Below are 26918 nucleotides of genomic sequence, written 5' to 3'. Positions count from 1 at the left end.
TACAAATTCCATTGAGAAAAGTCCCATTTATGAATAGCATATGAGCTGTTTAATATTTACCCGTTCTAAGTCTGTGCAGTGAAGCCAAAGCAGAACCAGTGGCTAGCAGAACCAGTGGCTAGCAGAACCAGTGGCTAGCAGGCGGCTTTAAAATGGAGAATTGATTGAATGATTCTGAAAACTCAAGATTAAAAATGGTACTACATTTACACAGTCTAATGTCTCTGTCCTAGTCTCAGTTTTTACACTCAAACAACCCAAACTTATTGTCTGAAATAGATGTATGTATGCCAAACACATTTGTTCATAGCCCAAGCTTATGTGAAAAATACGAACAATCAAGCATAAATCTTGCATGCATGTAGGGTAACGGTAACTCAGTCCATAATGACTTGGCTTTGGGAACCAGAGGGCCCTTGAGCAATGCACCCCTTCCCTAACTGCTCCCAGGGTGCCCATACATGGCTGTCCATTACTCCACCATCTTTCCACATTTGCATGTCTATAACCTCGTGCTTTTTCTATGTCTTGACATTGATCATCACCTGGTGAGGATGCTAACCTTAAGATAACCTTGCTAACCTGGGACATGCAGCTTTTGCTTTATTCTGATTTGATATAATATGTGTAGTCATCAAGAGCACATTTAAGTCTCCCTTTATAAGATTCTCATTTTAAAATGAGGCATTAAAAAATGACTTTTTCAACCAATTCATGGGTCTAATGTTAGCTTAATTAAAGTCTGCTAGTCATTATTGCGGTGGACATAAATGATGAGAAGTTTTTGTCTACCTCTGTCTGATGTCAAGGACCAAAGATTTCAGGTGAAGACGCAAAACTACCATCAATCATTGTGCTCGGCATACCAACATTAATAAAGTGAGAGAGGTTTAGGGAGCAGTGAATTCACAGACCATTTTAGTACTTCACAATAAGTTCAAGAACGCTCAACCCTTTCATCCACAATCACCAGTATTCAGACTGTTTGCTGGCTGTTACTTTCTGTAGGGCTGAATTTGACCTAATTTACTTTTACAGCATACTGTTCAAGAACACTGGCTAAAATATTATCTGGGTCACATTATCACAGTTTGCACATGTGCTACAAGTATGCCAACGTAGACTTTGTTGTAAAAACAGGAGGCTTTGACTGACACCAGAAGACGTACAAGTGGCAGATGAATTGCTCTTGCCACTAAAAAGTAAAAACTTCCTACTTAAGTGACATTCTGCTTTAAGCTTCTGCAAATAGGAAGACGGTTTGCCTCCAAGGTCAAAAAAGCTGTATGAATAAATGCAGAGCTTTGAGCAACGCTAAAAATACAGCAGAGGGAAAATAAAGTAGAAAGCTGCTATCATTCTGCACAAGATATAAAACCAACCTTACAGTAGTACATTTCTACATGACAAAGAGCTGCAGAATAATAAGGTCGGACTTTCATTTGTTCCGTCTGGTCAGTTCTTTACAGAGCTTCAGTGAGTCATATAGAGGACAACACAGCTCCCATGACTCATTCAACAGACAATACAGACATAGCCGAGCATGTCTTTTCCAAATATGAATGAGATGAGTGAAGAGGCTCAATGATGTCCCCACAGACACACACACACACACACATTTGCAAATGCCCAGAAGTCTGCACCTTCAGCTTCATCATGGAGTCCTGGCACAGCTTGTCCCCACGCGCCGCTGTCACCTCATCAATCCCGATCAGTTTGGCCTTGTAGCGCACGCCATCTCCACGGAAACGCTTAATAAGCCCCGCCTCACTGCGGTCCTGACCTGCGGCGGGAGAGACGGAGAGAGAGAAAAGAAATAGAGAAGACAGGACATAAAGAGAAGAAAATGAAAGAGTGATTACAGGAAACAAGGATGTGTGAGCTCAACTGAATCCTGCAACTTTGGTATCATGCCCTGCTGGAGGTATAGAGGCTACTGTGTGTGTGTGTGTGTGTGTGTGTGTGTGTGTGTGTGTGTGTGTGTGTGTGTGTGTGAGAGAGAGTTGGCTCCCGTATAAATATTTATAGAATAGGAAATGCAGAATGAATAGCAAATTAGCAGCAGCGAGAGAGACTGAAAGAACACTGAACTTCAAATTGGAAATGAAGTTGGATTAAACCAGCGGACCAAATGAGAAAACAACCGGAACATTGAGAACACTCTGTCATCACCTACTGCAGGGCATTGTAGGTCACCCACACAGACAGCTCGGGTGGAAGGTTACGGCGAGGCTGAGTGGGGGTGCTTACTCCTAAGCCTCACCCACGCCCATAGTTCCCATGGGTGCTATTGGTGGTGACAAACCAGCTTGAATGGCTGCTATTGAGGGGAATCATCTCGGTCCAGTGCTCACCCACAATCCACCAGGCCCTCCATGGGTGATGGATGTTGGGTGGTGGGATGGTGGTGTGTGAGACAGGGGGGCATTTCTAAATGTGTGTCTGGATGGCCTCGGGCTTTACCTCCCTTCTCCCTCCCCTTCCTGTTGCTGATTATTCTGTCTGTCAATCTCTGCAGCTGCCCTGACACCACCTTGACACTGACACCTTTCTCATTTCGTCACCGCGCTGTCTGCACCTCGTACTGTTTTGATTACGAGGACGCGAGCCTCGAGCGCTGTCTACAGTGTCTATAAACCATCCCGTCAGCCGCAAAACACCGACTCCCACCACATTTACACAAAGAGATAGCAGGATTTCACAATCAGGGTCACCGGCACCTTGGAGAATTTAACAGATTTCAGGCCCCTTGCTCACTCAATTCTAGGTCACGAGCATACAGTACATTAGTTAATGGCACATTTAAGTGTCTGGCTAAGCTGTGGGAGAGGAGAACAAGGTTGAACATCCTTAACAAAGACTACCAGTCTGCACTTACACCAAAATGACCTTATTCCTCCTAGAAACACATATAATTTCTGTCAATAATACATCTACCATAATACAAATGGAATTTCTTCTTCCATACCTGCAAAACACCTAAAAGAAATGCTACAAACTGTTGAAAAAGAGGAAATGGCTTGTGCGAATGGAGAAAAAAATTCTAAGTTCAAATGCGAGCTCTTGTCTTGGCTATGCACACCTTTTCACTAATTCATGAGGGCACAATTCTCTAAAGGGGGGGAGGGCTTGACGAAGCTAAAGTCATTAAAGTCTCTAAGCAAGTGAATGTCAAATCTGGGTCTAATTCAGACTTGTTTCTCTGCCAGAGGATAATGAGTCTTATATACAGCCACCGTGTACCTCTGAACATCAAGCAGACGCAGCGTGGCGTGCGCACAGCAACCATGTAGAGAAATTAACATTCCCACTTTGATGACAAACTCACTGAAGAGACAAACTGTAGACGTTGCTGTGTACGTGCTGTTCGTTAAACCCTGCAGGACAGATGCAGAGACTCCTACGATAATTATTGTTGTGCCTGATTCAAGCCACCCCTCATACATACTGACTGCAGCCTTTACATACATTATTATGTATTCCACCCTGATTTTACTGACTCATACACTCAGTAATGTAATGTAAAATGCATGCTGCTCCACTTGCATTTTAAACACGATCGGTCCAATTCAGTGCAGCGCTCTCAGATGAGATTTAACCAGATGTTCTGTGCCATTTGTTTCTTTACATACCGTGTGCCATTTCCCCTAATAACACTTCAGGAGAGATTTAGAGGTTTATGCACAGATCCTCAAAAAAAAAAAAAAAAGTAGGCCTTGCATACCGAATGAGAGTCTTGACACAGTGGCATAACTCGTACGATACGTGTTCTGGGTTCAGATCCACACGAGGGAGTGTGCTGTATTTGAAAACTAAAGAGCTGTGGGGCATGCTGTTTCATGTTGTTACACATTGTATAAAAGGAGAAGAGAGCAGGAGAAGGTGTGTGTGTGTGTGTGTGTGGGGGGGGGGTTGACACATATTCCTCTGACTTTCCGGATTTACAATTACCCAAGGTTGAATGGTCCTCACAATATTTCTGGCCCAGAAGTCCAATGCTCATAATTTGCCTGACAGAGGGCTCCTTAAAGCATTGCTTACTGTGTCTAAGTGTATCCAACACATGGGACAACATGTCTGTCATTTGGGAGTCCTAGTGGTCTGAGATACATTCATCCAGGACTAGACTTCAGTCTGGGACTGTTCGTCACATCTCTCTGCCCTCAATATTTCCCGTTGGCCTCATTTTCCAAAGATCTAATAAAAACCTAAATGCCATAAAATTGCCAAATCTTCCAAAAATGGAGCTGAGATTTAACAGCCTGGACATCAGAGGGCTTCAAATCAAAATGCTACTATCATCCACCTGACACGCAGGCCCTGCACCAAGACCATGGAGAGAACAATTACAGTTCGCCCTGCTCCATACTGTTTCAGGGCTTGTCTCTGATCACAGTGATGCAGCCTCCTCCTTGCCACACTAGAATGGGGACAGTGAAGGGACAGATGGCAACAGATGGAGAGTCAGAAGAGCCCCTCCAGATATAAGGACTTGGCACTAGGAAACTTTTTGTTGGGGATCTGGGCATCGAGGCAACTTAACCTTTGAACCTTTCTGAGTGTGTATCTGTGTCTGCGTGTCTCTTCCTGTCAGTGTCTGCTAGTAGGCCACACACATCTTCCATTGAGCTATAATAAGAGGCGATGCGTACTCATGTCATCTGCACCTACATGCAATGTGTGTGCAATGTTTGAAATTTGAAATGAAAACCCTAGGTATGGTCTATCAGCGCAGGGGGCTGATGACTTTAAGCAGCAGTAAAGAGAATGGATATCTGAGGAAGGCAAATCTGTCCCCGCCATCTGCCTCCCCCATTTGCACAAAATAACTTTCATAAGCCTCAGCAAACACGCAGATACACATTTACAAACATTTACCGCAGCACGTGTTCGCTCGCCCAGCTCACGCTGATGTCAAAATTCCTCTACGACCAACTTTGCCATTAAACAGAAGATGGAGGTTTCGTTTTAATGACTGATCGTTAAAGCAGTTACAGAGTTAATGAGGGGTATTGTGCACATCGTCAATGCAGGGGATAGACTATTGAATCACTGCAGAGTTACATGCAGGTATTGACGTGTGCTGGCTGGTGATGGGTGAGATCATTCGTTAGGTAGGGGCTCTGCAATGCTGTTATCATGGTGAAGCAGTGTGATGAAAGGCTGGATAAGCATAGCGGCAAATGATTTGGTCAAATGTGGGAAACAGTGTTTGAATAGGGTGAAATAGTGAGTATTTGTACTGCCTCTTATAATCTTTCCAATGGCATTCAGTATGAGAGGTGACTGGTGATTTAATCTGCTGTTTGCCTTTCTGCCTCTTTTGATGTCTGTTTGCTGCATCTCCGTTCTCTTCCTCCCTCTCTCCTTCTCTCTCTCTCCCTCTCTCTCTCTCTTAGTGTCTCTCTCTGTCCTCCATTCCTTGACTCTCTTTTTCAAATGAATCATTTTGTGCACAGATTACAGTGGGAGAGCAACAGTTGCTATGGAGATACAGTAAAGTCACGCATGTAAAGCAATTCTGTTGATGGATAGAGGGAGCTTTGGCAGTCAGAGTTTGCTGCAGTGAGGTTTGATTTTTTCCAAAAGGTTTTTGAGTGTGAGGACAACTTAAACTGACCCTAAACTAAACACAACAAAGTGTCTCCAGTGCAACCCTAAAAGTTCAGTTTCCTCTCATATTCTAGATTTTTCTTATTATCAACAAACCCCATAAAAAGACAACACTGATCAACAATGAATTTGTCCTGCTAATAAGACTCAGAATTGTAACATGTTGAGTAACATACAACATGTTTCTCTTTTCTATAACAAATAAATAAATAATAAATAATGTTTATTTTTGTAATTTTATTTTTATTTTAACATTTTATGTGCAGAGACAGGTCTTGTATGTGTTCGCTTGGCTCAGGCGATGTGGCTAGCTTTTGCCAAAAGAAGAGTATCATGGTTTCCAGTAACTTTAGAGTTGTCTTATTTATTCTACATGTTGTATCTTCTGTCTTAGCTGGAGAATTGTGCAACCTGGATTCCAGGGCTTCACCCTGGATAAATGATTATGATTCAATCGATGGCCCCAAAACTGTAAAGTTTGCATGTTAAACGACAATGTCTTGAGCTATGTTTACACGTTAAATACTTTGACATTTTGGAAAATGTGTTTATTTTCTTTTTCTGCTAGTGTTAGTGAGAAGCTAAAGTCTGAAGTAAGTTATCTTAGATTTGGTTTTAGTGCTCAGTCCCTCCAGACACTGCTTCGATGATTTCTGGTTGTGCCGCAGAGTTGATTGTGGATAAACCACACGAAGCATATAAACTACCAAGTCTGAGCAGATTAACAAAGTCTGGTGGGCATAATCGCTAAAAAAAACTTCTGGAATGCTCCCGGTGGGATATGAAGCTGCGTGAAGAACGGACTAAAACAGTATCACAGCTAAAACGTCACAGAGCCGTGCTCAACACCAAAGATGATGCATTAAAATGTTGTATCTTTATTATTTGTGTACAAACCTAAAATGTAAAAACAACAATTGGATGTTACATACTGGAAGAATTTCTTGGCTAGCACAGTGTCTCTTCATGGTTAGAAAACGTCAGCTCACTCCACTCTGCTTTTCAAGTTCCTTGCACAAGACTGTTAAATAAATTACAGTAGTCAGTCCCACACACAACTATCCTACTGCAGCAATTGCACTGCACTATTTACTCCTGTTTGAGTAATGCCAAGAAATTATTTATCTTATCTACCTTTGAAAAAAAATTCAACTATATCTGGGTAACCCTTTTTCTTCATGAAGACTGAGGCTTGTGTGTAAGAAACAGGGGAAGTATCAAAAAACAGAATTACAATGCTCGGTTTTTGTCTTCCCATGGGGGTTGTTGACAAGATGAAAAATATAAAATGATGACATCCTTATCCTTTAAATCACACCATTTTCTTCTTATGCTTCCAACCATATGAATATAAACAGGGCTTTGTCTCAATGTATGTCATCAACCTGATCCTAAGCAGTGTCCTTCACCTGGCCCAGACTGCTCTCAGCCACCACGAGCTATCCTGCCCGACAGTCTGCATGTATTAGTGTTGCCCTATTTCCATTTATATGGATCTAAATAGCATCTTTGCTGATTGTGACAACGGTCCCTGCAGCACATGTGATTAACATAGTAAAGTCAGAGGCTGATAGCCTGTGCTGATAGCCCCCTCTGATGAGCCGCATGGCCACGTGTGTAATAGCTCCCTCGCTCTGTTCTCCCCCCTCCACTTAACTCAAATCAATGGGCCCTCCTCCAGCCTGGCCATTTATCTGAGCAAGCCGACAGGGCCAGTGAAACAGCCACAGAGGACCTGGCCCCACGGCCTCGTTACAGCCGGCCCTGCAGAACCCAGATTTACTTGGCTTTATTCATGGATGGAGAAAATGAGGGGGGGGGAAAAAAGGAAGAAGTGAGGAAGGAGAAAAAATGAGAAAGCTTCCTCTTCCTTCCCCTTCCCTGTGAATCTCACTCTTTCTACCTCTCTATCTGGCTCTTCTTTCCTCCTCTCGGGCCAATTCAATCCTATTTCAATCTCACAGTGAACGTTCGGAGAATGCCTCGTCCTATTACATCACTTATGCTGTTCATCAAAGCGACAGGGTGTGAATTACCCTGTCCATGACACCTAAATCATGGCACCACCAAACCCTGGGGCTACATGGAATAGCTGTTACTACATCTGGATCCCTGGGATGAGGGAGCCTCACGGCAAGCTTGACTGAGTGAAGCTTCTCTCCATGTAGTCCAGCTCCATCCAAACATGACTTAAGGTTACGTTCACTGCCTGCCAAACATGAGAAAGCTGCCAGTTTTCCATATTGTCATGACTTCCCTTTGTACATGCTTCTGGTTGTCTTTTGAGTGCTTTCCCCTCAACATTATACATCCGGCTTTTATCTCAATCCAAAAAATTATACACACCATATGTACCCAGTATTTTACATGCATCTATATTACACAATTGCTGTACTAGTGCATTACTGTGGCATAGATGATAATATGCGAAGTATAATTTCACCATACCTTTGATCCTCCTGGACTCCTTTCGCTGGCTGGTTTTGACACCCGGCTGGAGCTCGGCCTCCGCTGACATCCTCCACTGCTGAGTCCCTTGTCCTGCTCACAGCAGATCCACCATGGGTTAGCAGCACACTAGCTAATCCTCCCAACTCCCAGTGTCCAAGTCTATCCACTCCAGTCTTTCTCACAGTAGGTCTTTGGCGGAGAAAATCTCGTTCAAATCCATGATGAGATGTCCGGCATTCCTCAGTAAATGAAGATCCAGCATTGATAACTATGCTACGTCAGTGTTGGCCCATGGTGTTTGAGTATTGTTAAACAACACGTAAAAAGATGATTGAATTATGGGCTGGGTGATCCTCTCGAGAGCAGCTTCAGATCAGATTTGACATTTTCTGGAGTGTACCTGAGTTCTCTCCGTGAAGGTCAAGTATCACATGGTCCACCGTTGCTCTTTTCTGAGGGTCCACCTATTACTCGGGAGTAATTCCCCCCAAGGGAGACTGCAACATTGATTGAATGAAATATTGTTCTTCAGAGTAGGTCAAGAGTGGATATTATTCTTTGGCAGAGCACTTCAGATGCAGTCCAACAGCCCATCACAGTCACTTGCTCTTAGCACTGCAAGGCAAGGAGACAGAGATGACAGTTAATGTTAAACCAGAGGTGGTTAAAAATTAAAATGACAAACACATGCCCCTTGATCACTCATTACAGCATTAATTTAACGCACAAAATGGCAGGCACCAATTTAACAAATCAACAAAGATGTTATTATCTCTTCTGGATCATCAATCCTTAATGAGAGTGCAGCAAGTGCGTGCTGTTCAGTGCCCACCCTTGAAGGAGACCTGTGGCGAAATATTTGACGCTCTTGTTTTATGTACTGCTTGTGAGTAAATATAGAACATTAAAGCATGACCGATGCTTCTGTGCATGCAAAGCAAATTTTCAGAAGATGGATTGTTAATGCTCCCAGCTCAGGCCAACAGCACGAGAGGAGGGGAAGTAGCAGAGAGCCGTGAATGACAGGCTGTTTCAAAGCAAACTCTGGTGGAAATCCTGGCACAGCCGTCTATAAACTGGAACCCCCACATTGTGCTTTAATGCCCTTGAATCATCCACTGCTAACACGGGGGCTGTGCCAAACTGGCACCAAGGCTGGCACCGCTTCTGTTGGCATGGTGATACGCCATTGTTGGAGAAATAGGCCTTCAGCTTACCCTGGCCTGAAAAGAGCTGCTGCACATCGAGCCCCGGGTACACATTATCCTGTGTGACATTGTGTGACATTGTGAGTGTGTGTGGTACGAGTGGGTAAGAATATGAGTGTGATCTGAATGTCACTAAAAAAAATGAATATAAAAATTCCTTCCTTTTGATATTTACTTATTGTTATAAGATGTAAAGACACTCAAATTACAAAACGCATATCTTCACTTCTTTCTTTGCCCAGATTAGCTATAACTATCAAGTAACAACTTACACAATTACCTATTACCAATGACTTATCTCACCAAAGCTCAAGTTCTTTCTGTTCATTTCTTCCAGTGTCCTTGTTCACTCCAGTAACACAATAGGGCTAAATTATATTACTTTGTATTTTGTGCTGCTCATATAATTTAAAGTGGACCTATTATGCCAGCCCTATGTTCTTATTAATAGCTTTGCATGATTCACTCTTCAAAAACTCCCACTACTCTATCATATACTGACCCTGAATGCCACTTCAAAATCTTACCATTGTGCTCGACAGCATGGCAGCAAACTAGCCTGGACAATAGCGATGTGGAGAACTGAATTTGATTAATCGTGGCTTATGACCACAAGTGAGAGAAGGTTACTTTTACATATGTTCACCTTGTTATTTGACACTTTGACCTTGTTTAATACTAACATCCGGCATTGCATGACAGAAGGAAAAACATAGACTGTTTAAATATGGCATTTACTGTACCAGATATCTTTCCAGAAAGTGTCTAACTGAGAATGGGGCACTGTCTCTGGATAAAGATGTTGCCCCAAATGGCATTCCTTTCACCTCCACTGTATTGTGATGGTGGCAAAATCATGTCAGAGACAGATATTTCAAAACTTGGGAACATAAAACTGAAATAATCCTGCTAAGGCTAGTAGCCACATTTGCGACCTCATTACAAAATTTCCTGTGGCTCGGTCACAGTGCATTAGTTAGATGAAAATTGGGCTGTGTCTTTATTGTGATCCCACAGGTGTCTACTGTCTGCCCAGAGTGATAACATGTTTGAGCGTTTAAACATTTAAATACTATATTTTCAGTCATTACATGGTTTTGTTAAAGTGTGATTGGTCAGCTGCAGCATTCTGCAGACGATACAGACCATTGTTGTTAGTTGTGGTCAGACACAGCAGATAAAAACATTTTAAATCTATATTTTATGTCAAATTATTGATGTCTCTGGTAAGTAGCTGTATAATAAGCAGGATAATGTACTTACATACTGCACTGGACACAGAGTAATGTGGAGGGCCAAGGTCATAAATAGGGATACATGACTAATTCACTGGAGGTAAATGAGAAAATGTTTTTTTTTTCTACAGTTTGAATTAAGCAGAAGCATTTACAGCATACGGTTTCTCAATTTTGTGCATTTCTATTTGTATAAAACAAAAGAATCTCTGAAATAGTCTCTCTACAGTGCCTCTTTCTCCTCCTGCAGACAAGTCCTTCAACCCTCACATTACTCCAAAAATGAACTGTGATGTTAAGACACATTTCATCTCCTTGAACAACAGGTCATTGGAATTGCTTCATCGCCACCCGTTCTCCTTGTGCGTGGCTGTCTAGACCATGTGTCACCTCTCATGTGTGCTTATGAGGCAGATAATGTCACCCAGGTCCGGGCGAAAAGGGGCAATCTCCACATAAGTATGTCTCGGAAAGAGCCTTGGAGTGTCAGCGATGGAAGAGGTATTTTCCATGTCACAAAGAACCTTATCAGGGTATAATTTTCATTATCAACGAAGAAGTTATGCCTCATTGTATTAGATGGAAGAGCGATTTAATGTGATGTACGGCTACTTGTCAAAAGCAATGCTATCTAGGTCACCCAGGCTCCCCAATCTGCTCTGTGTTTTAACAGCTCCCAGTGTCTCCTATGATTTGGGTCACAGTTAACGAGCATCACTCGTTTCTCCAGCTACTTTCAAGTATTAGGGAATGTCAAAAGCTCTTGACAAAAGCCACCTTTTATTTATTCATTTGTTCATTTTAGTACTACCTCTCTCAAATACAAAGGAAAACTTCCTTGAGGAAAGTCAATTTCATCTCTGCTTGCATTTCTTTATTTCCTTCCACCAACCCACCGCTGCCTTTGTCTCTGTCAGTCTGTATTTCACAAATCATCTCTTGAGATGTTTGTTTCCTGCTTGCATCAGAATCTTTACCCCATGACGGGATTATTGAACAAAAACAGGCATGCTGTGTGAAAGCATGATGTATGGCAACTTTCTCTTCTTTAACATTAAGCCCATCAGTCATACGAGCTATTGATTTTTTTTTTTTCAGGAGAAGAGTCTGAGTGTATACCTTCACACAGCAAACTAGACCCCGATGGCAACATGCAGGAACATATATCTTGTGTATTGGGAGGAGATGTGATCAGAATCTTTTTCATGAAGAGAGACAATTATTTCTTTGTTAGTGTGTTTGTCAGAAAGATGACTATAACCTTTAGTGAGTTGAAGAACAAGTGAATCAATGGGGGATTTTCTTGACATGATAATTTGTTGGACTATAATTTAGATTTTTGATTTATGTTAGAGACAAAAGGTTGTAATTTCAAGCAATTATACTGAGTTCTGTCTTTCCAGTCGCCTCAGTGAATGAAAATGATTTATTCAGTGCGATCAGGTTTTCAGTCATGTTTACTGTCTCAGAAATATAATGGGCAATCAATGAACATGAGGTGATTTTTAAACCAGCTCATTCTTGAGATTTTTTTTTCTCAAGCTGCAGCATTCCAGTAAGTAACATTTCCTCCTGAGACTGGTGTTTAATAGACTGCACAATCAACCTCATATTGTGAGACAAGCCTCCGTGCATCCTGCCACCAATGAGTAACAAAGGTTGAACAGCCATCTATCACTGGATATGGCCAATTACACCTCCATTCAGTGTGGTCCCAATGGAAGGCGCAGTCTGTGTTCTCCGGCTTGCACGTGACTACAGAGGAGCAGAGAGGCCCGGTCCCCAGGACCCTCTCTGTCTCTTCTTGGCCAAGGCTGGCATGGCCTTGGGCTGGTGCTACGTTTGCTCGACAGACCGGCTTTGGCACCTCGCGCTGGTCATCTTTGTTACAAAATGCCTCCCAGCTTATGTAGTGGGACACAACTGTCACAACCTGGCCTAGCAAAGCTCCTCTGAATAGCCTTGCTGTGTTACCTTGTGCCACCTATGGCAACAAAGGCCGTCCAGCCACTCCTCCATATACCTAAAGACTTTAAGCTGTGCTGTTGTGAAATGTTTTATTTTTTCCAGGGCTGGACATCTTATTCGATTCTACATCAGCTCTTATCGCAGCCTCGCGATCAGCCTCGTCTCATGTGGCCTTACAAGATAAGCTGATAGCCCTGGAATGTAAGATAAGGTTAATTAGCCTTTTTTGGACTAATTAGATTCCTGACTAGCGAGTGGTTGACTGACGGCATATGGGTCTTTGGGGTAACGCTGCAATCTATTAACACTTCTGACCACAAGATTCAGAGGGTTAATCGCGTTACACAGTCATAGCACGCCCAAAGACCACAGAAACCTGAATAAAATATGCAAATGTACAGTAACAAGCCTATGAGGGTACTATTCTAGCGTCTCTGTGAGGCTCACCCCGAGTTGGACATGAAATGTGTACTAAAACCATAAATATCAACCTCATGGTGGCGCTATGGAAAAGGCAGGGATCAAAGAATCAGGAGGATTCATTGTTATGGAGGTCTGTACAAGATTTTATGGCAATTCATCCAATAGTTGCTGAGATTTTTAATCTGGACTAAAGGGATGGACCCATAAACCGGCTAATAGACTCACATTGTCACACTGGAATAAAAACCAAAGGATGTTAGGAGCATCAGAGCTAGCGAGGACAGCCTAATGTCAGTGATGAAACTGCTAAGCTTTGGCACAAATAACATTTATATCAAATGTAAGGAGGGGAAATGGGGGCAAATGCTCTACATTAACATCCTCCACAAACTGAAGCGTTCCTTGTGATGTGTGCATGGATTTATCTGTGACAAAACTGAAATATTGTAGCCAAAGAAAGAGAAGGACTTCTCCTTTCTTCTGTTCCTCCTCTGCCTCCCTGGCCTTCCAGGGGGAACTGATAGCCTCTGAGCTCAGGCTGTTCAGCCACGGCCCATTAGTTCACCTCATTCTGACAAGATGGAGGGCCTCTGACGATGGAACAGCCAAGTGTGCGAGCAGGGAAGGACGAAGGAGGAGGGGATGAAAATACATACAAAAAATTCAGTTTAGGCGTCTGAAGCGCTCTCATTTACTTTCTGAGGGAAAGAGAGGCCTCATTGCTTCGGGTTCAGCGGCTACAGCTGGTAAACTAAATAAGCATTGCCACACAGTTGCTTTGCTGTGCGGATTTATGTCAGTAAAAGCCTTGGAGCTGTGAACTCGCTTAGGCGTGGCTCCAGCACGGCCGGGCACAGCTACACAGAGGGCACTGAGAAGCTGCCCTCTGAAGTACTCCTGCATTATCCTTTTTTACTAGCTCAGCTGCAGGATAACTGGGCCCATTAGATGGAAAAAGAGCAAGGAAAGGATGTGTGTGTGTGTGTGTGTGTGTGTGTGTGCGTGTGTGTGTGTGATGAGGGTGGTCTCTTCAAGTCTGAGACATGACATAAATGAACAAATACACTCACGCTTGCGCTGATGATGTCTCGAGATGCAAATATTAATGGGGTTTTATTTTGAAAGTATGCATTTCTCAGGCTGCTTCTGTCTCTGTAACAGACATATTCAGGCTAATAAAGTGTCACTAGCTCCCTATGGTGACAGTAAACAATAGCATGGAAACGAGATAGGCTACATTTCCTCTCTTATTCATCTAATTCCACCCACTGCATACAGAAAGTCTGGAAGCATATCCGGTGTCAGACTCCTGGACCCCTCAGAACAGTTAATTGGTGGATTTGTCTCTCCAAAACACCTCTTCTAATGTTACTCTGCGGGCTCCCTGAGGAGTCTTTAATTCACTGTTGATTTGGTTTGTTGTTGTGCTGCGTCTCAGCATCTGAACAGTGTGTTAAAACAGGCTATTTACCACATTCGGTGGGAGAGAGAACTGGGCAGGTTCCAGAAGGCCTGGACAAACACCATGTTACCTCACAGCCAATCTTTTCTCCTTCTGTCTCTCTTCACTCTCTGTTTGATTTGCTCCGTATTTATCTTTTTTAATCTCTTCGGCCTTTTTCTTTCACTCTTTCAATCCCATCTTTACCCATTTTTCCCCTCCCTCCCTCCCTTCCATCCCAACCCTGTTCTCCTCTGCCCTCCTTTTCTGTCTTCCTCTCTTCCAACATATTGTCTGTTTGTGAAAGGAGGTTGAAACATGTTTTATTTTGCTGCCACCCCCACCCCTGCCTTCTTTTGTGAGTTACAAAAGAACTGTGAATACCTTGGTTTGGTCATTATTTCATGCAGCGAGTAATTAATGAGACAATTAGGTTTTTTTTTTCTCCTTCTGTGTTCTCTTTGAACTAAATAAATAGCCAAAAGGTGTCCTCTTTAATTGCACATGGGTCATGGATATAATTAAGATATGCAAGCAGCCTCTCTATGAAACTCGACTGTGAATAACTGTTTCACTGTTTGTTGTTCTGACTCTATTCATGTTTTAAAAGATGCACATTTCATTCAGCAGCATTGTACACTGACAATATGGCTATCAAACACAACAGAAATCCAGTGTGGTGGTGAGCTGAGATAAAAGATCAAATAACATTACCTGAAACAGAAATATTACCTGCAGTCTGCGAGACAGGATTAATGAAGCCGAGGGGAAGCTCCGAACAGTCATTTTCAAACAGGAAGCGTTTTGTTTTTCTCCTTACTGTCACGCTGTCTCATCGATGTTGTCATGATGTGACACACCACGCGCACACAGTGTTTTTGAGGAGTTTTATTTAATGTAAATGAAAAAGCAGTGTGAGTTTTTTTTTTTTTGCCCAGATTTATATTTTATCTATATTTTATTTCAGCTGCTTGGAGCTGCCACCAGTACCCAGCCACTCCAAGCAGCTGAAATAAAATATAGTACCCGGCCATTTAATCACTGACAGTAATAACTGTTCTGTTAGTAAGTTTGGTCACTTCAGTGTATCATTCATTTGAAGTCATGTTTCTGTCCACGCTCCTATATTCACTCCCTTTTACAGAGGTGTAGATAGTGCAGGCAGTGTAGTAGGGACAATGTGTTGGATGGGGAAATGGCCATTGCAAATATGCAAAAATGGAGCCATTTACCATGGTTTTAATCTGTAACAAAATTATATTCTTGGTCCACTAAACTACAAATAAACTATAAAAAAAAACTATTCAGAATAAATAAATTCTCATTTTCTTTGGTATTTTTTATTATCATATACAGATATACAGTGATAATTGCTGGGTAATATGTTGATGTTCAGTGTAAAGTCTCTGTTTGATCACGTGATGACAGATACGGCAGCTAGTGTAAAATGCTCTGCATCATCTCTTGTATCATCTCTTGGCCCATCATAATGCTGCATGCCACTGATCTATAGCTTTGTTTTTGGTTGATACCGACTCCTGATGGGACTATCTGGATCCTAAATGCTCCACTATGTTCACCATCTAATCACTTTGTCTGTCTGGTGGTGCTGAGCAGGTAGTGAGTAATGGGTTTGTAGAGCTTTTTCATTGAAAACAGCTGCTTGCTATGGCCAAAAATGATGCTATGAGAGCGCTGAGAGGGATTAAAAACAGTAAAGTTGCGGGCCGCACAGCTACACACTGAGTTGAAACTCACTCTGTAAAGCTGAGGGGAGCTGCAGATTCAGGTGATAGTTGCACTATGAGTGACCCCTTTCACATTGTTTTCACACATTTGATACATTGTATTATAAAAACATAGATTATAACCACTGTGATTAAACAAATTTAATAGTCATACATGATTTTATGGAATAAGGGGTTGCATTTTTTTCCTGAGTCATAGGGAGGTTTCGTTTCAGCGAACCACCCCACCATAATAACTTTCATACGGTCGCTCAGGGCCAAACTCATTCGTGTATAGAAGGAAAAGGGGTGATTATCATCTTCTTTGGTAATTTATTTGTCACGGTTGTAATAATCTAGGTGAAATTCATTCTACAAAACATCTTTTCTTCCACTATGAAATGAAAACTCCACAGTTAGTCTGAATTTTCTTTCAGACTGCTGTATCTAGCAGAAATATGCCTGAGAGAAAATATAGGGATGACTGACGTCTTATACAAAGGAAAGTTAGCATGTCTATGTTATTTGCTGCGATAACACGGATGTTTATTTGGTTTGTTTTCTTGAGTTTACTAGTTTTATGCAGGTAGCTGTAAAATCAAATCAAATCACAGAAAAAAAAATATTTTCTCAATCTCTTGTTAACATCTCAATTAGTGATATTTTGCAGTGATGTGATTTTGGTTTTGCAGCTGTACTATATCATCATTTCCACAAGCATTTCTTCTTTTCTCTTGGGGGCGCCTTTGTTGTAGCACAATATCTCCCACTGCGAAGTAACAGGTGTCTCGTAAAACTGTACTTTAAAAGAAGCCCCCCCACACACTCAGACACAACCCGTCTACTCCCCTGACTACAATATAGTATGTGTGGGTATAATTAGTGAATCTCCCACCACACCTCAACGTCTCTCATTAATCTCTCATGAGTGATTAGGCTGCTGCGACGTATGGAACCACGGGAGGTGTGAAACTGGGTGTGAAACTGTTGTCATCTCATATGTTATCGCACTCTGGAGACTGGGAGGATTAAACCACGCCAGGCACAGCCCATTGGCAGCTAATCATGCCGCTAATGATAAGTGAAATATTCAACCGTCTCTTGTTACAATGGCATACCAAGGTCAAGATCTCAAACGGATCGCGAATGCAAACAAGCAGTGCTACCGTTGTCTCGCCGAGGAGCTGCTTCTTCACTCGTTTGTGCTTGTTTTGTATAAACCCAAAGCAGAAGCCGGATACAAGCCTGACTGAAAGCTTCTGAAAATGACACTTGATGGCTGATTAGAGCGAAACATCGGGGTAGTCTCCAACTGTGATGCTCTGATGAGAAGTGATCTAAAGGGTCTCGTCAGAAGACGTCATGCTGACCGCTGTTGCTGTGCCAGATGCTTGCTGCTCAGTGCAACTCCGCATTGCAAATACAGAATCTGTTCCCTGCGGGCGCCTCTACAAGAGAGATTTCTATTAATTAAAAAGGTACAAAGTTCCAAATTAGAGCATCTGCAATTACTCAGCCTGGGCAGACGTTTAGGGAAATCATATGTCATCAGCTGTTACACCCATTCTACATAAAAAAAAAAAAAAATGATGCATTACCAAATCCAGAAATATATGATTTCCTCCATGAAGGTCAATAAGAGCATGAACTACCTGTAGAGTTGGAGGCTGGATTATCAATCTGTCAAAGTGACCAACTGCAGTGGGGCCCCAGACCTTTATGGGACCTCCAGGATCCAGGTTCACTGTGTGGCAATAAACAGTACACTGAAATAATAAGGGCGTTAAGGTGACACCTGTACTATTAGCTAATCCCAAGGCTCCATTTTGTAGAGAGATGGAAATGTAGTTTAATGGACTTCGTTATTTCAGCTCATTTTAGGCTTACTTGGTGAATATTACTCATTTTTGCCCTGGGCCTCCCTTGCACGTTAATCCATTCCTGCTCAGGGATTAATTTTTTCTTCTGTTTGAGTCACTTCCTACTTTCGTTAAATTTAACAGATGAAGCTGCACGCCTAATTAACAAAAATACAAAAGTTGTTTCACTTCAGCACTTCGTCTCCTCTCTGCCTGAGTCAGTAAATAAGTGAGCAAGCGACGTTATATACGAGAAAATACCGTCGTGTGCTGCTATTTTTTTGTTTTTGTCAAATACGTTATGAGGGATGCCCGCATTATGTCTAGTGGCAACATTTTTTCAAAGGAAGTGTTAGTATTTAGTGCTAGTGCTGGTATCTCATCATGCTTTAGGTGCTCAGGCAGATACTAAAACATGTTGTTAGGTAATATTTTGCATTGTATGAACATTCTGTGATTTGGTGTGTTCACTATTTAAAATATATCTTTATTTTTTTCAAGAAACAGGGTGGCATGAAGTTAGTTAGTTAGTTAGTTAGTTAGTTAGTTAGTTAGTTAGTTAGTTAGTTAGTATGTTTTTGGATTCAATCGGAAACAGTATTTTTGATACTATTCATGTTTTATGTTTTATCTTTACAGTGTAGTAACTGAACAGTGTTTAAATGATCAAATATCTGCTTCCTTTCTGTTGTTTTCCATGTTGGCCACATAAAAAACAACAACAACCTACTGCTTCATTATACGCAAGTTTATTTGGTGCACAGAGCTCAAATGTGATGCACTCTAATACAACTCTTCTGCAATAAATCCAACCTTCATGAAGGCTATAATGTTCTGTTTTTGTCGTTTTAGAGACATGTTGATTTAAGGCTGCTGCTTTTGGGAGATTAGATATCAGAACAGCCACAAACAGCCTCCGAAATGACCATAAAGTTACATCAACACATTCTTCAAACAGTTTCACCCTTTGTCTGCCAGTGACTAAACTTTTGCTGTCATTTAATGTTTGATTAATCAAAAGTGTAAATGATCTAAACAAAAGGAACGCACTGTGCTCAATGAGAAAAAAACATGAATCAGGAGATATGAAGTCACATGAGAATTGAGTTTGATAGCTCCTCTCGGCTGAACTAAACATCGCAATTACCTCCAGGGGGTTGAAAAAGCACTACAGTAAGGAGATGTGGCAGATACAATATTTAAATTGACTGTCAGTGGAAGAAAAACCGGGCTAAGCTTATATTTGATTACATATTTTATAGAACACAAACACAAATGCACGCACAAATGCATCTGAGCTACAGTAGCGCCTGCTGCTGCCAGCCCGCTATACTATTATAATCATCAACCACATATGGAGTTGCTGTCCCGCCTGTGGGGAATAGGGTTGTAGAAAGGGCCAACGGGATGAAACCGGAGGACCTCACTACTCAGAGGTGATGAATGCTCTGCTGCTTATGGAGCCTCCTGTAGTGCATCTGTGAGAGCAGATGAATGGGGAGGAGAGGCTGATAAATTGGGTCACACGTACGTAACGTTTCTGGGTAATGCGGTGAAAGCGCTGGAGGAGTGCAGTTGGGTGGCTGCACGTGCCTACAACTGGGGCAGAGCTGCTCCAACTTGACTGGATTTCCTTTCTGTGGCGCCTCTCACGCTGCTGGCGCTATTGAAAAGTTACGCTTTTAATTTGCATAAAGATGCTTTGCTTTTGCCGTTTTTCACTCAAAGCAAGTTGCATAAAATTCCAAATGGACCCAATTAAAACAGCCTTTATTGTTTGTTTGCTTTATGACTTTTGTCCTCTTTTTTTACTATAATAAAAATATTTCCTATTTCATTCAATTAGTATGTTTCTGAAATTTTATAATACTTCTTTAAATTCTTTAAATTTAATTAAATTTTCTTCTCTTTTTAATTTTTTATTTCTATTGCTATTGCTTGTCTTAATGTCAAATGTTTTTCCTTGCCTCTGTAAAGCACTATGAATTGCCTTGTGTACAAATTGTGCTATACAAATAAACTTGCCTTGCCTTCTTATCTGTATTGCTTGTTAGATAGTTTGCTCCTGTGTTACAGATACATATAAAAAACATATAAAGTATTTATTAAAAGGAGAACGGTTTTATCCTGTCTGAACATTATTTTTATGAATGCCAAATAACTAAGGAAGAAGTTTGAGCGTTTCATGTTAGAATTTCTCTCTTTTAGCTTCCTGTTTAACGGTTCAGAGCTTTTGATGACTCATCCTGGACTCTGTGGCAGATAAATAAATCAAATGGGATTTGGGATGATGAGCTCAGCCTTCTCAGTATGTACTGTAAAAAAGCTTGTGATATCATGGGTGAGGTATGTGGTTGAGGTTTAATTGACTTTACTATTATCATTATTACAGCTTATTTAGTTTAATTACCTTCAACTATTTACTTATTTACTCACATTGCTTAATAAACATTATTATTTATTATGTTTTCTATTCTGTATCCTTATTAAAACTAATTTTAATGTCGGAGCTTAGAGAAATACATTTCCCTATAATTGTCTCTGTATGATTATATGTGACAGTTAACCTGAATTGAACTGACCTTATGTTCTAACAATGCAGGTGAAGGGCCAAAAGCCTCCACTGAGACTCATGATCATGGAGCATGTTCCATTTCACCCAAAAACAAACAAAAAACTGGTGCTGAGACTGATTTTTGACTGTTCCTTCAATATATACATAATTCCTAATATCTGAACATCTGTGTAACAAATGGCAGTGGCGGTTGAGCCATATTGACCATTAAATCTTGGAAGTATCATTAGTCCATATCACATGCCAGCTTATATGTATGGACAGCATGTTCATGTGCCACGTCACATCACATCACAACATTTTCACATATGTGGAGCTTGGTGTGTTCATTGCTCTTGTTCTCTTTAAAGCGTCTTTCTCCTTCAATGTAATTCCATTCATTTGGGGTTTTGGAGGAGCAGGATTGGATGGTGGGGGCACAGAGGAATGGGGTAAGGGGGTCCTTTACCTTGGCACAGATAAGAAGACAAACTAGATTTGAGGGTGGATAGATCTTGTCGGCAGCACACGCCGCCTCTTGGCAGGCGAGGCAAAGTCGATATTGAGCGGGGCCTTTCTTACCTCCTAAGATTTACAGTATCTGGAGCTCCACAGCCTCATACTTCAGTAGATGGATGTGTATTTCATACTGAGCCAACTGGCGCAACATGAGTTGAGCTGAAGGTCATTGTGACTTATTCCTATCACAGAACCTGGCCGGCTGGAGACAGAGACGCTAAATCTCTACTACTGACTTGTTTTAATAGTACCAACAAGACGGCTGTGTGAAAAGGAACAGACTGTAGCCCTGTGCTAGTACCGTACAGCACTGATGCAACACACATGCACAGACTGTACATTGCCAAAGACCGTTGAGAGTACAGTAGTAGGGAGTGGGTACAGATTGCTGTAGAACCTCGAGGCATATGGCAGGACGCCCCATGCCTCCCAGCTAATTGAGTCCTAATGAATCACTGGTTTGGCATGCTACATGTCCCTTGTGATGGCTGGTGTCATTGATGCATTGAAGATGCCCAGTCCTCTGGAAGGGAAGCGGGCAGTGACGGCCGTTCTGACTGAACATGGGAGGCGGGTTGACACTGCCGCCTTCACACTGAACACTCCACTCACTCACCAGATGTTACAGGCCAAGACACAAGGATTACTAGCCACCCAGCTCCACACAATGGAAATAATTGTGTGATGGGCTGGCAATTCACTGCCCCATTTGATTCCAGTAACACTTTCTATAATAGCGGGGTCACCGCCTCACTGTCAACTCAACAGGGTCAGTGCGATAAGGGACATAACTGTGACAAGTCAATGGTGCTTGAATGCTTCTGTTTTCACAGAATGCACACACATATCAATAACTGACTAAATTACATATAAATCAATGGAAACATTACATAAGCCTTGACTGCTGTTCAGATAACTTACACTTTTCTCATTGTTTTTCTCATTTCAACACGTGATTCAAGAACAATAACTGAAGTGCACTTTAATATGGTTTGACGCTTCTGTAAACAGCATGGCTCCATTTTACTCACATAATGTCTAAATGGATATTGGAACGAATTGAATGAATTCATATGTAACAAGATATAAATGGAAATGGAGCGATTTACAGCCTCATTAAAATGTGAAAAAAACAAAAAAACAACTTAGTTTAATGCGCGAGACAATATCTTTAGTTCTGTGGGGGCTGGATCCAGTTTTTCTAAGTGTGGGCCTATTTCCAATTTCATTGCTGAAACGGGTCCAACATTATGTGAAAGGAAATGTTCATTTAAACATTTTGCTTTTATATTTTGTATAACACACATGTTGGTGTCAGCGAGAGACCATTATAACGGCTGGTCTGAGATGTATCCAGGCTAAATATTTCATTCTCTGCAGGATGTTTAAGTAGTAGTACTCTTTTTTTGCTTTCTTGCTGGGAATTATAGGAGAAGATTGATAACTCTGTTACAATGTTTCACCAAATATGAGGCTGGAGCCAACAGCCTATTAGCTTAGCATAAAGACTGGAAAATGGGGGAAGCAGTTGCCTGGCTTGCTCCAAAAGTAACAAATCTGCCTATCAGTACCGCTTAAAGTCTGTCTAAAGTAAGAATAAATTTGTGTTGAGTTTGTCAGACCAAAGAAGAAAGTGTTATTAAGCCACCTAGCCAAATTTGAAAATGTGTCCATTTTGGTTCCATACAAAAAGAGTTATTTCTTGGCCAGGACCTGTAACTTCCTGGAGTCTCCACCTTGCCACTGGTTCTGGCCAAGAAGTAATCCGGCATATAACACCATATAAACAGCAAACTTATGTTTTTGCACTGAGGTTTTTGTGAAAATCTTCTTATCTTACTCTCTGCAAGAACGCAATAAAGGAGGGGAGATCTGAGTTCCTTTCACTTAGCTACTTTTGCAGCTTGTAGTATGAGTGTTTACTTCTGACACATTTGGACGTCGCACCCCTCCCATTGCACCCCCAACTTCAGATGCACCTGTCATGGTGATTACGCTCCCAAAGGAGCATGTGCACCATTCAGCATCCTACATCGCACCACTGTCTGAGCAATCTCCCCCTTTTCAACTGAGGCAACTGAGCTCACCTCTGACCTGCCTCTGCCAGGGGCCACGTCTTCATTAATGAACAGAGTAGATGTGATAAGGCCACCAGCAAAATCAGAACTCAGACACAATCTTGCAAGCTCATTAAAACTACTTTTATAAAAGATTTAGGTCACCTCGGCAATCGTGTGTCTAATGCTGAAACACTACATTAATGTCAGTGTAACCCCTGTTCGTTAGATGCATTATCTCAGAGCACTTTGAAAAAATCTTAAGGGGGTTCAAATTGAGGTAATGCTACTGCAGTATGAGGAGAAACAACAAATGTGATAATACACCAGGCTTTCAGCGAGACAAAAGGCAAGACGCAACACTACGGCAAAAGGGTGAGACAACCCCAAGGATTTCAGGAGTGCAAAACAACAATCAGTCGAAAAATGTTGTCCCTGCGTCGCTGTAATTGTGCTGAGATAACATGAAAAGGAAATAACTGAACCACTTTCACCATTTTACAATAATTGCAAAAGGGGAAAAGGCATTATGCTCTTAATCGGATAAGATATAGCTCCCATATCCACTCGCTGCTTTTGCTGTCAGGAGCTAAATTAAGTATCTTGATTCCACTGGGAGACCCAACAAAGAAGCCCTTGCTGGAGAAGTTAATGCTCTCTAGTGTTTTGTTCAGCTCCATCTTAAGCCCCACAACTCACACTGGGCTGCGAAGAACTGTCTTGGGATGACAACTGGAAATTGTACTGTATGCATGTGTGTATGTGTGTGTGTGTGTGTGTGCGCGCACTAACACATGTGTCCTACAATTGAGCCAGTGGGTGAAGCTTAGGATCTGTTGCAGAACATCCCCTGTAAGGAGATTACTAAAGGCAGTTTGGCCGATTGGCAGAAGTCGCCAATGAACTTTGGCACCAATGTCAAAAAGCTAACGGCGACCTTTGCTTATATCCTGTCAAGCCGCAACATAAACATGCCTTGTGGTCATTTGTGCCAACACGATGTAGGTTAGCCAGTGGCCTTTTTCAAAGCTGCTAGCTGTTTTCTTACTGCTTTTCCACTGCAATAGTCAAGGCCATTCCCCATCTTGGCCTGCCCTTACATTAGCACTCAAGCAGAAAACACAGGGCATCATGATAGACATATGGTCCAGCACTGCATTGTGCATTTGAACCGGTCTTTGTTGGCTCTTATTCAGTTTCAAACAAGGGAGGGGGTTTAAGTTTTGAGAGGTTAAAATCATGTTAGGAAGGGGTTAAACACTCCATTAGGAAGATTATTATTAAATTTCAAGATTAGTCATATAACAAAGTCACTTTGAGAAAACAAGACTCAAATGAGAGAAAGTGTGAGTTAATATGAATATTATGCCAGTGCTGATTGGCTCCCATACTATAATAGGATCAATATGGTTACATAGACTATAAAAAGTTGAATCCAAGTGTATAGCCTTCTATGCAAAAAAAGAGAATTACTGTCCCTGATATCCTTCCTTCTTTCAAATACAGGCGAAACTGCACACCCTGACGCAGTTCAGAGGCCTCCCCCCCACACACCCTCCACAATTGACAGGATTGTTTGTATCCCCACAATGACCCTCGAACGTTAATGAAGTCCAGAGGACCCACTCTTCTACAGGCCTATGCACTGCTTTGAGGCTCCTTTGGCTCAGCGCTGCCGGTCAGACCGGTGCCGTTGCGCTGCGCTGCGCGCTCCCGTCCATCCACAGGTACTCATCCCCCTCCTTCAATGCAGCCCGCTGAGCATTTTATAACCGTTTCCACACACAAATCAATACATTGGTCAACATATGCGCCATCATTCACTCGTTCACTTGGCATCGGAGCGGGTTAACGCGCAGTCGTTTGAAGATGACTTAGTGCTGGTGCAGCAGGACATCTCTTCATTTGAATATTTGGGGAGGGGAGGGGGGGTTCAGACGTGATGGAAAAAGCTTTAAGCCGACACTTGTATCTTTTAGGGAACATGTATGACCTAAAGCCTACATGTAAGTCATACATCGAGATCATTTCAAAACGAAATGTCCGTTTCCAATTCGTGCGCAATTCAATATGGGACAGCAGGTTATTTGACAGGCGACCGGCGTTTGCGCTTTAAAGGACTCCACATTCAAATCCACCAAGCAACCATCGATGATGTGACCCCCGAGCTCATTTCTCATCTTATTTGTCTCATTTCAAATCACCCAGTGTGACTATTTCTCAGTCATCCATAGCGGACTCTTCCCGCAAACCCATTTTCATTCAGCGGCCAACGCATCCTATCCATAAATCTTGACATGTCGCCTTGCATCCTTAAACAGCTCTACAGTTTCACAGTTTTTAAAGACTCTCGTTGATAGAGAAGCTCAGGAGTGAGACTCACCTTTTTCTCAGCGGATGCTTCTCCGGAGTGTCCCATTTATGCGTTTTAATCCACATCTGTGTCCCCTTCATTTGAGCGCTCTATTTTTTCCCCCATTGAGAGAGAGAGAGAGAGGGAGAGAGAGGAAGGAAGAGAGAGGGAGCGTGTTTAAGAAAATCCATTTGTTAATTCCATTTGCCGGAGACACAAGGTGAAATCACATTGCCTCGCTTTTTACATGTTCAAAATTTCTTCTACAATTCTATGATCCCGTAAAGCCCCTATATCTTCTTCTTTCTCCCCCCTTCTCTCCAGCTCTGAAGTTGCCTGGTTACCCCTGTTTCTCATTCAAGGAGGCTGAAGGCTGCATACAGCGGCCAATCATAGCAGCAGCCGGAGAGATTAACTATTTCTTGGCTCTACTATTCTAGACTCAGGCGAAAATGAGGAGAGTGGGCGGGGAAACTTGGCCCCCGGTGACAGAAAGAAAAAAATTAAAATGCACAGAGAATAATGTGGAGAGTTAGAGGGAGAGAGAGGGAGAGAGAGAGAGAGAGAGAGGGGATCCGTTAGAGGGAGGATGTGTGGAGGGGTGGAGAGAGAGAGAGAGGGAGAGAGGGAGGGGGAGGGGACGAAGGGGATTAAACATTTTCGAAAAATAAAGGATTGGGGAGAGGAGGAGGGACCAGTTGCCACTTCTCACAACAACAAAGATGTAAGTGAATGATATTCCAGCCTTTGCAGGATGTCATGCAAACTGCAGAGGAGCAGCCTCCCTCCACCCTCCTCCTTCAGTGGACAATCGGTCTTTAAGGAGCAGAGATCCGTCTCATTTCTGAAATCCCCAAAAAGCAATCCATCAGGGTAATTGATCGCCCCCCCTTTAACCATCCATCCGTCAAGGCGAAGCCCCCCCTCCGCATCCTTCCTCCCTCACCCCTGTCCCACTCCAGTCGCCTCATCATAGGCTGTATTGATTTCAATTTCCCCCTCCAGCCAAGGTGAAAGGTGTAGGGGAGCGAGCCAGCTTCAATCACTGCTACACGACACGTGGGAGCATAATGACCCCCCACCTTTATACTCTGCTACTGAGGGGGCTACTACATCCAGGTCAAGCCCCCTTCCACACACACACATATACACACCTACTGTATGAATGCCTTGACCTTTGTGAATGGCTGCAGCCTACACACTGGTGGCTTCAGACTGGTCCCTACAGGATGCCATACAGAAGTGCTGGTGCATTATAGGGGGAACAGTGGGGGGTCCTGACAGCTCAACAACAAGCTTCTCAAAGAGACAGCACCCAGAAGAAGAAGGAGGAGGAGGAGGGTGGGTGGGTGGTTGTGGAGGTGTGGTCGAGACTGTCTGGGACATTCCAGCAGATAAAAGTCTACACGAGATATTTTTTCTGTTTCATCTTCAATGTCAACATGTTTTCCTTTTAACGTGTCAGTCATATCTGATTCATGCTTTAGGTGTGAAAATTGTTCACACGTGA

The 26918-nt window shown here is 42.3% G+C and overlaps 1 protein-coding gene across 2 annotated transcripts in view; it reads right to left on the bottom strand.

The window, feature by feature from the left end:
- LOC104932763 (disabled homolog 1) overlaps positions 1-25911 on the bottom strand; it is a 45238-nt gene extending 19327 nt beyond the window's left edge. For both annotated transcript variants that reach the window (XM_027285920.1, XM_027285922.1), the window contains exons 1-3: positions 25439-25911; positions 8062-8679; positions 1644-1783 (exon numbers count right to left, since the gene is read on the bottom strand). In XM_027285920.1, the coding sequence (XP_027141721.1) occupies positions 1644-1783; positions 8062-8131 (210 nt within the window). In that variant the 5' untranslated portion in view covers positions 8132-8679; positions 25439-25911. The remainder of the gene's footprint in view (positions 1-1643; positions 1784-8061; positions 8680-25438) is intronic.
- Positions 25912-26918: the final 1007 nt, after the last annotated feature.

The sequence above is a fragment of the Larimichthys crocea genome, chromosome XII (assembly GCF_000972845.2).
Source record: "Larimichthys crocea isolate SSNF chromosome XII, L_crocea_2.0, whole genome shotgun sequence".
Taxonomy (NCBI): Eukaryota; Metazoa; Chordata; class Actinopteri; family Sciaenidae; genus Larimichthys; species Larimichthys crocea.
Note: the sequence above shows the minus strand (reverse complement) of the source record. Positions and strands in the feature narration are given on the sequence as shown.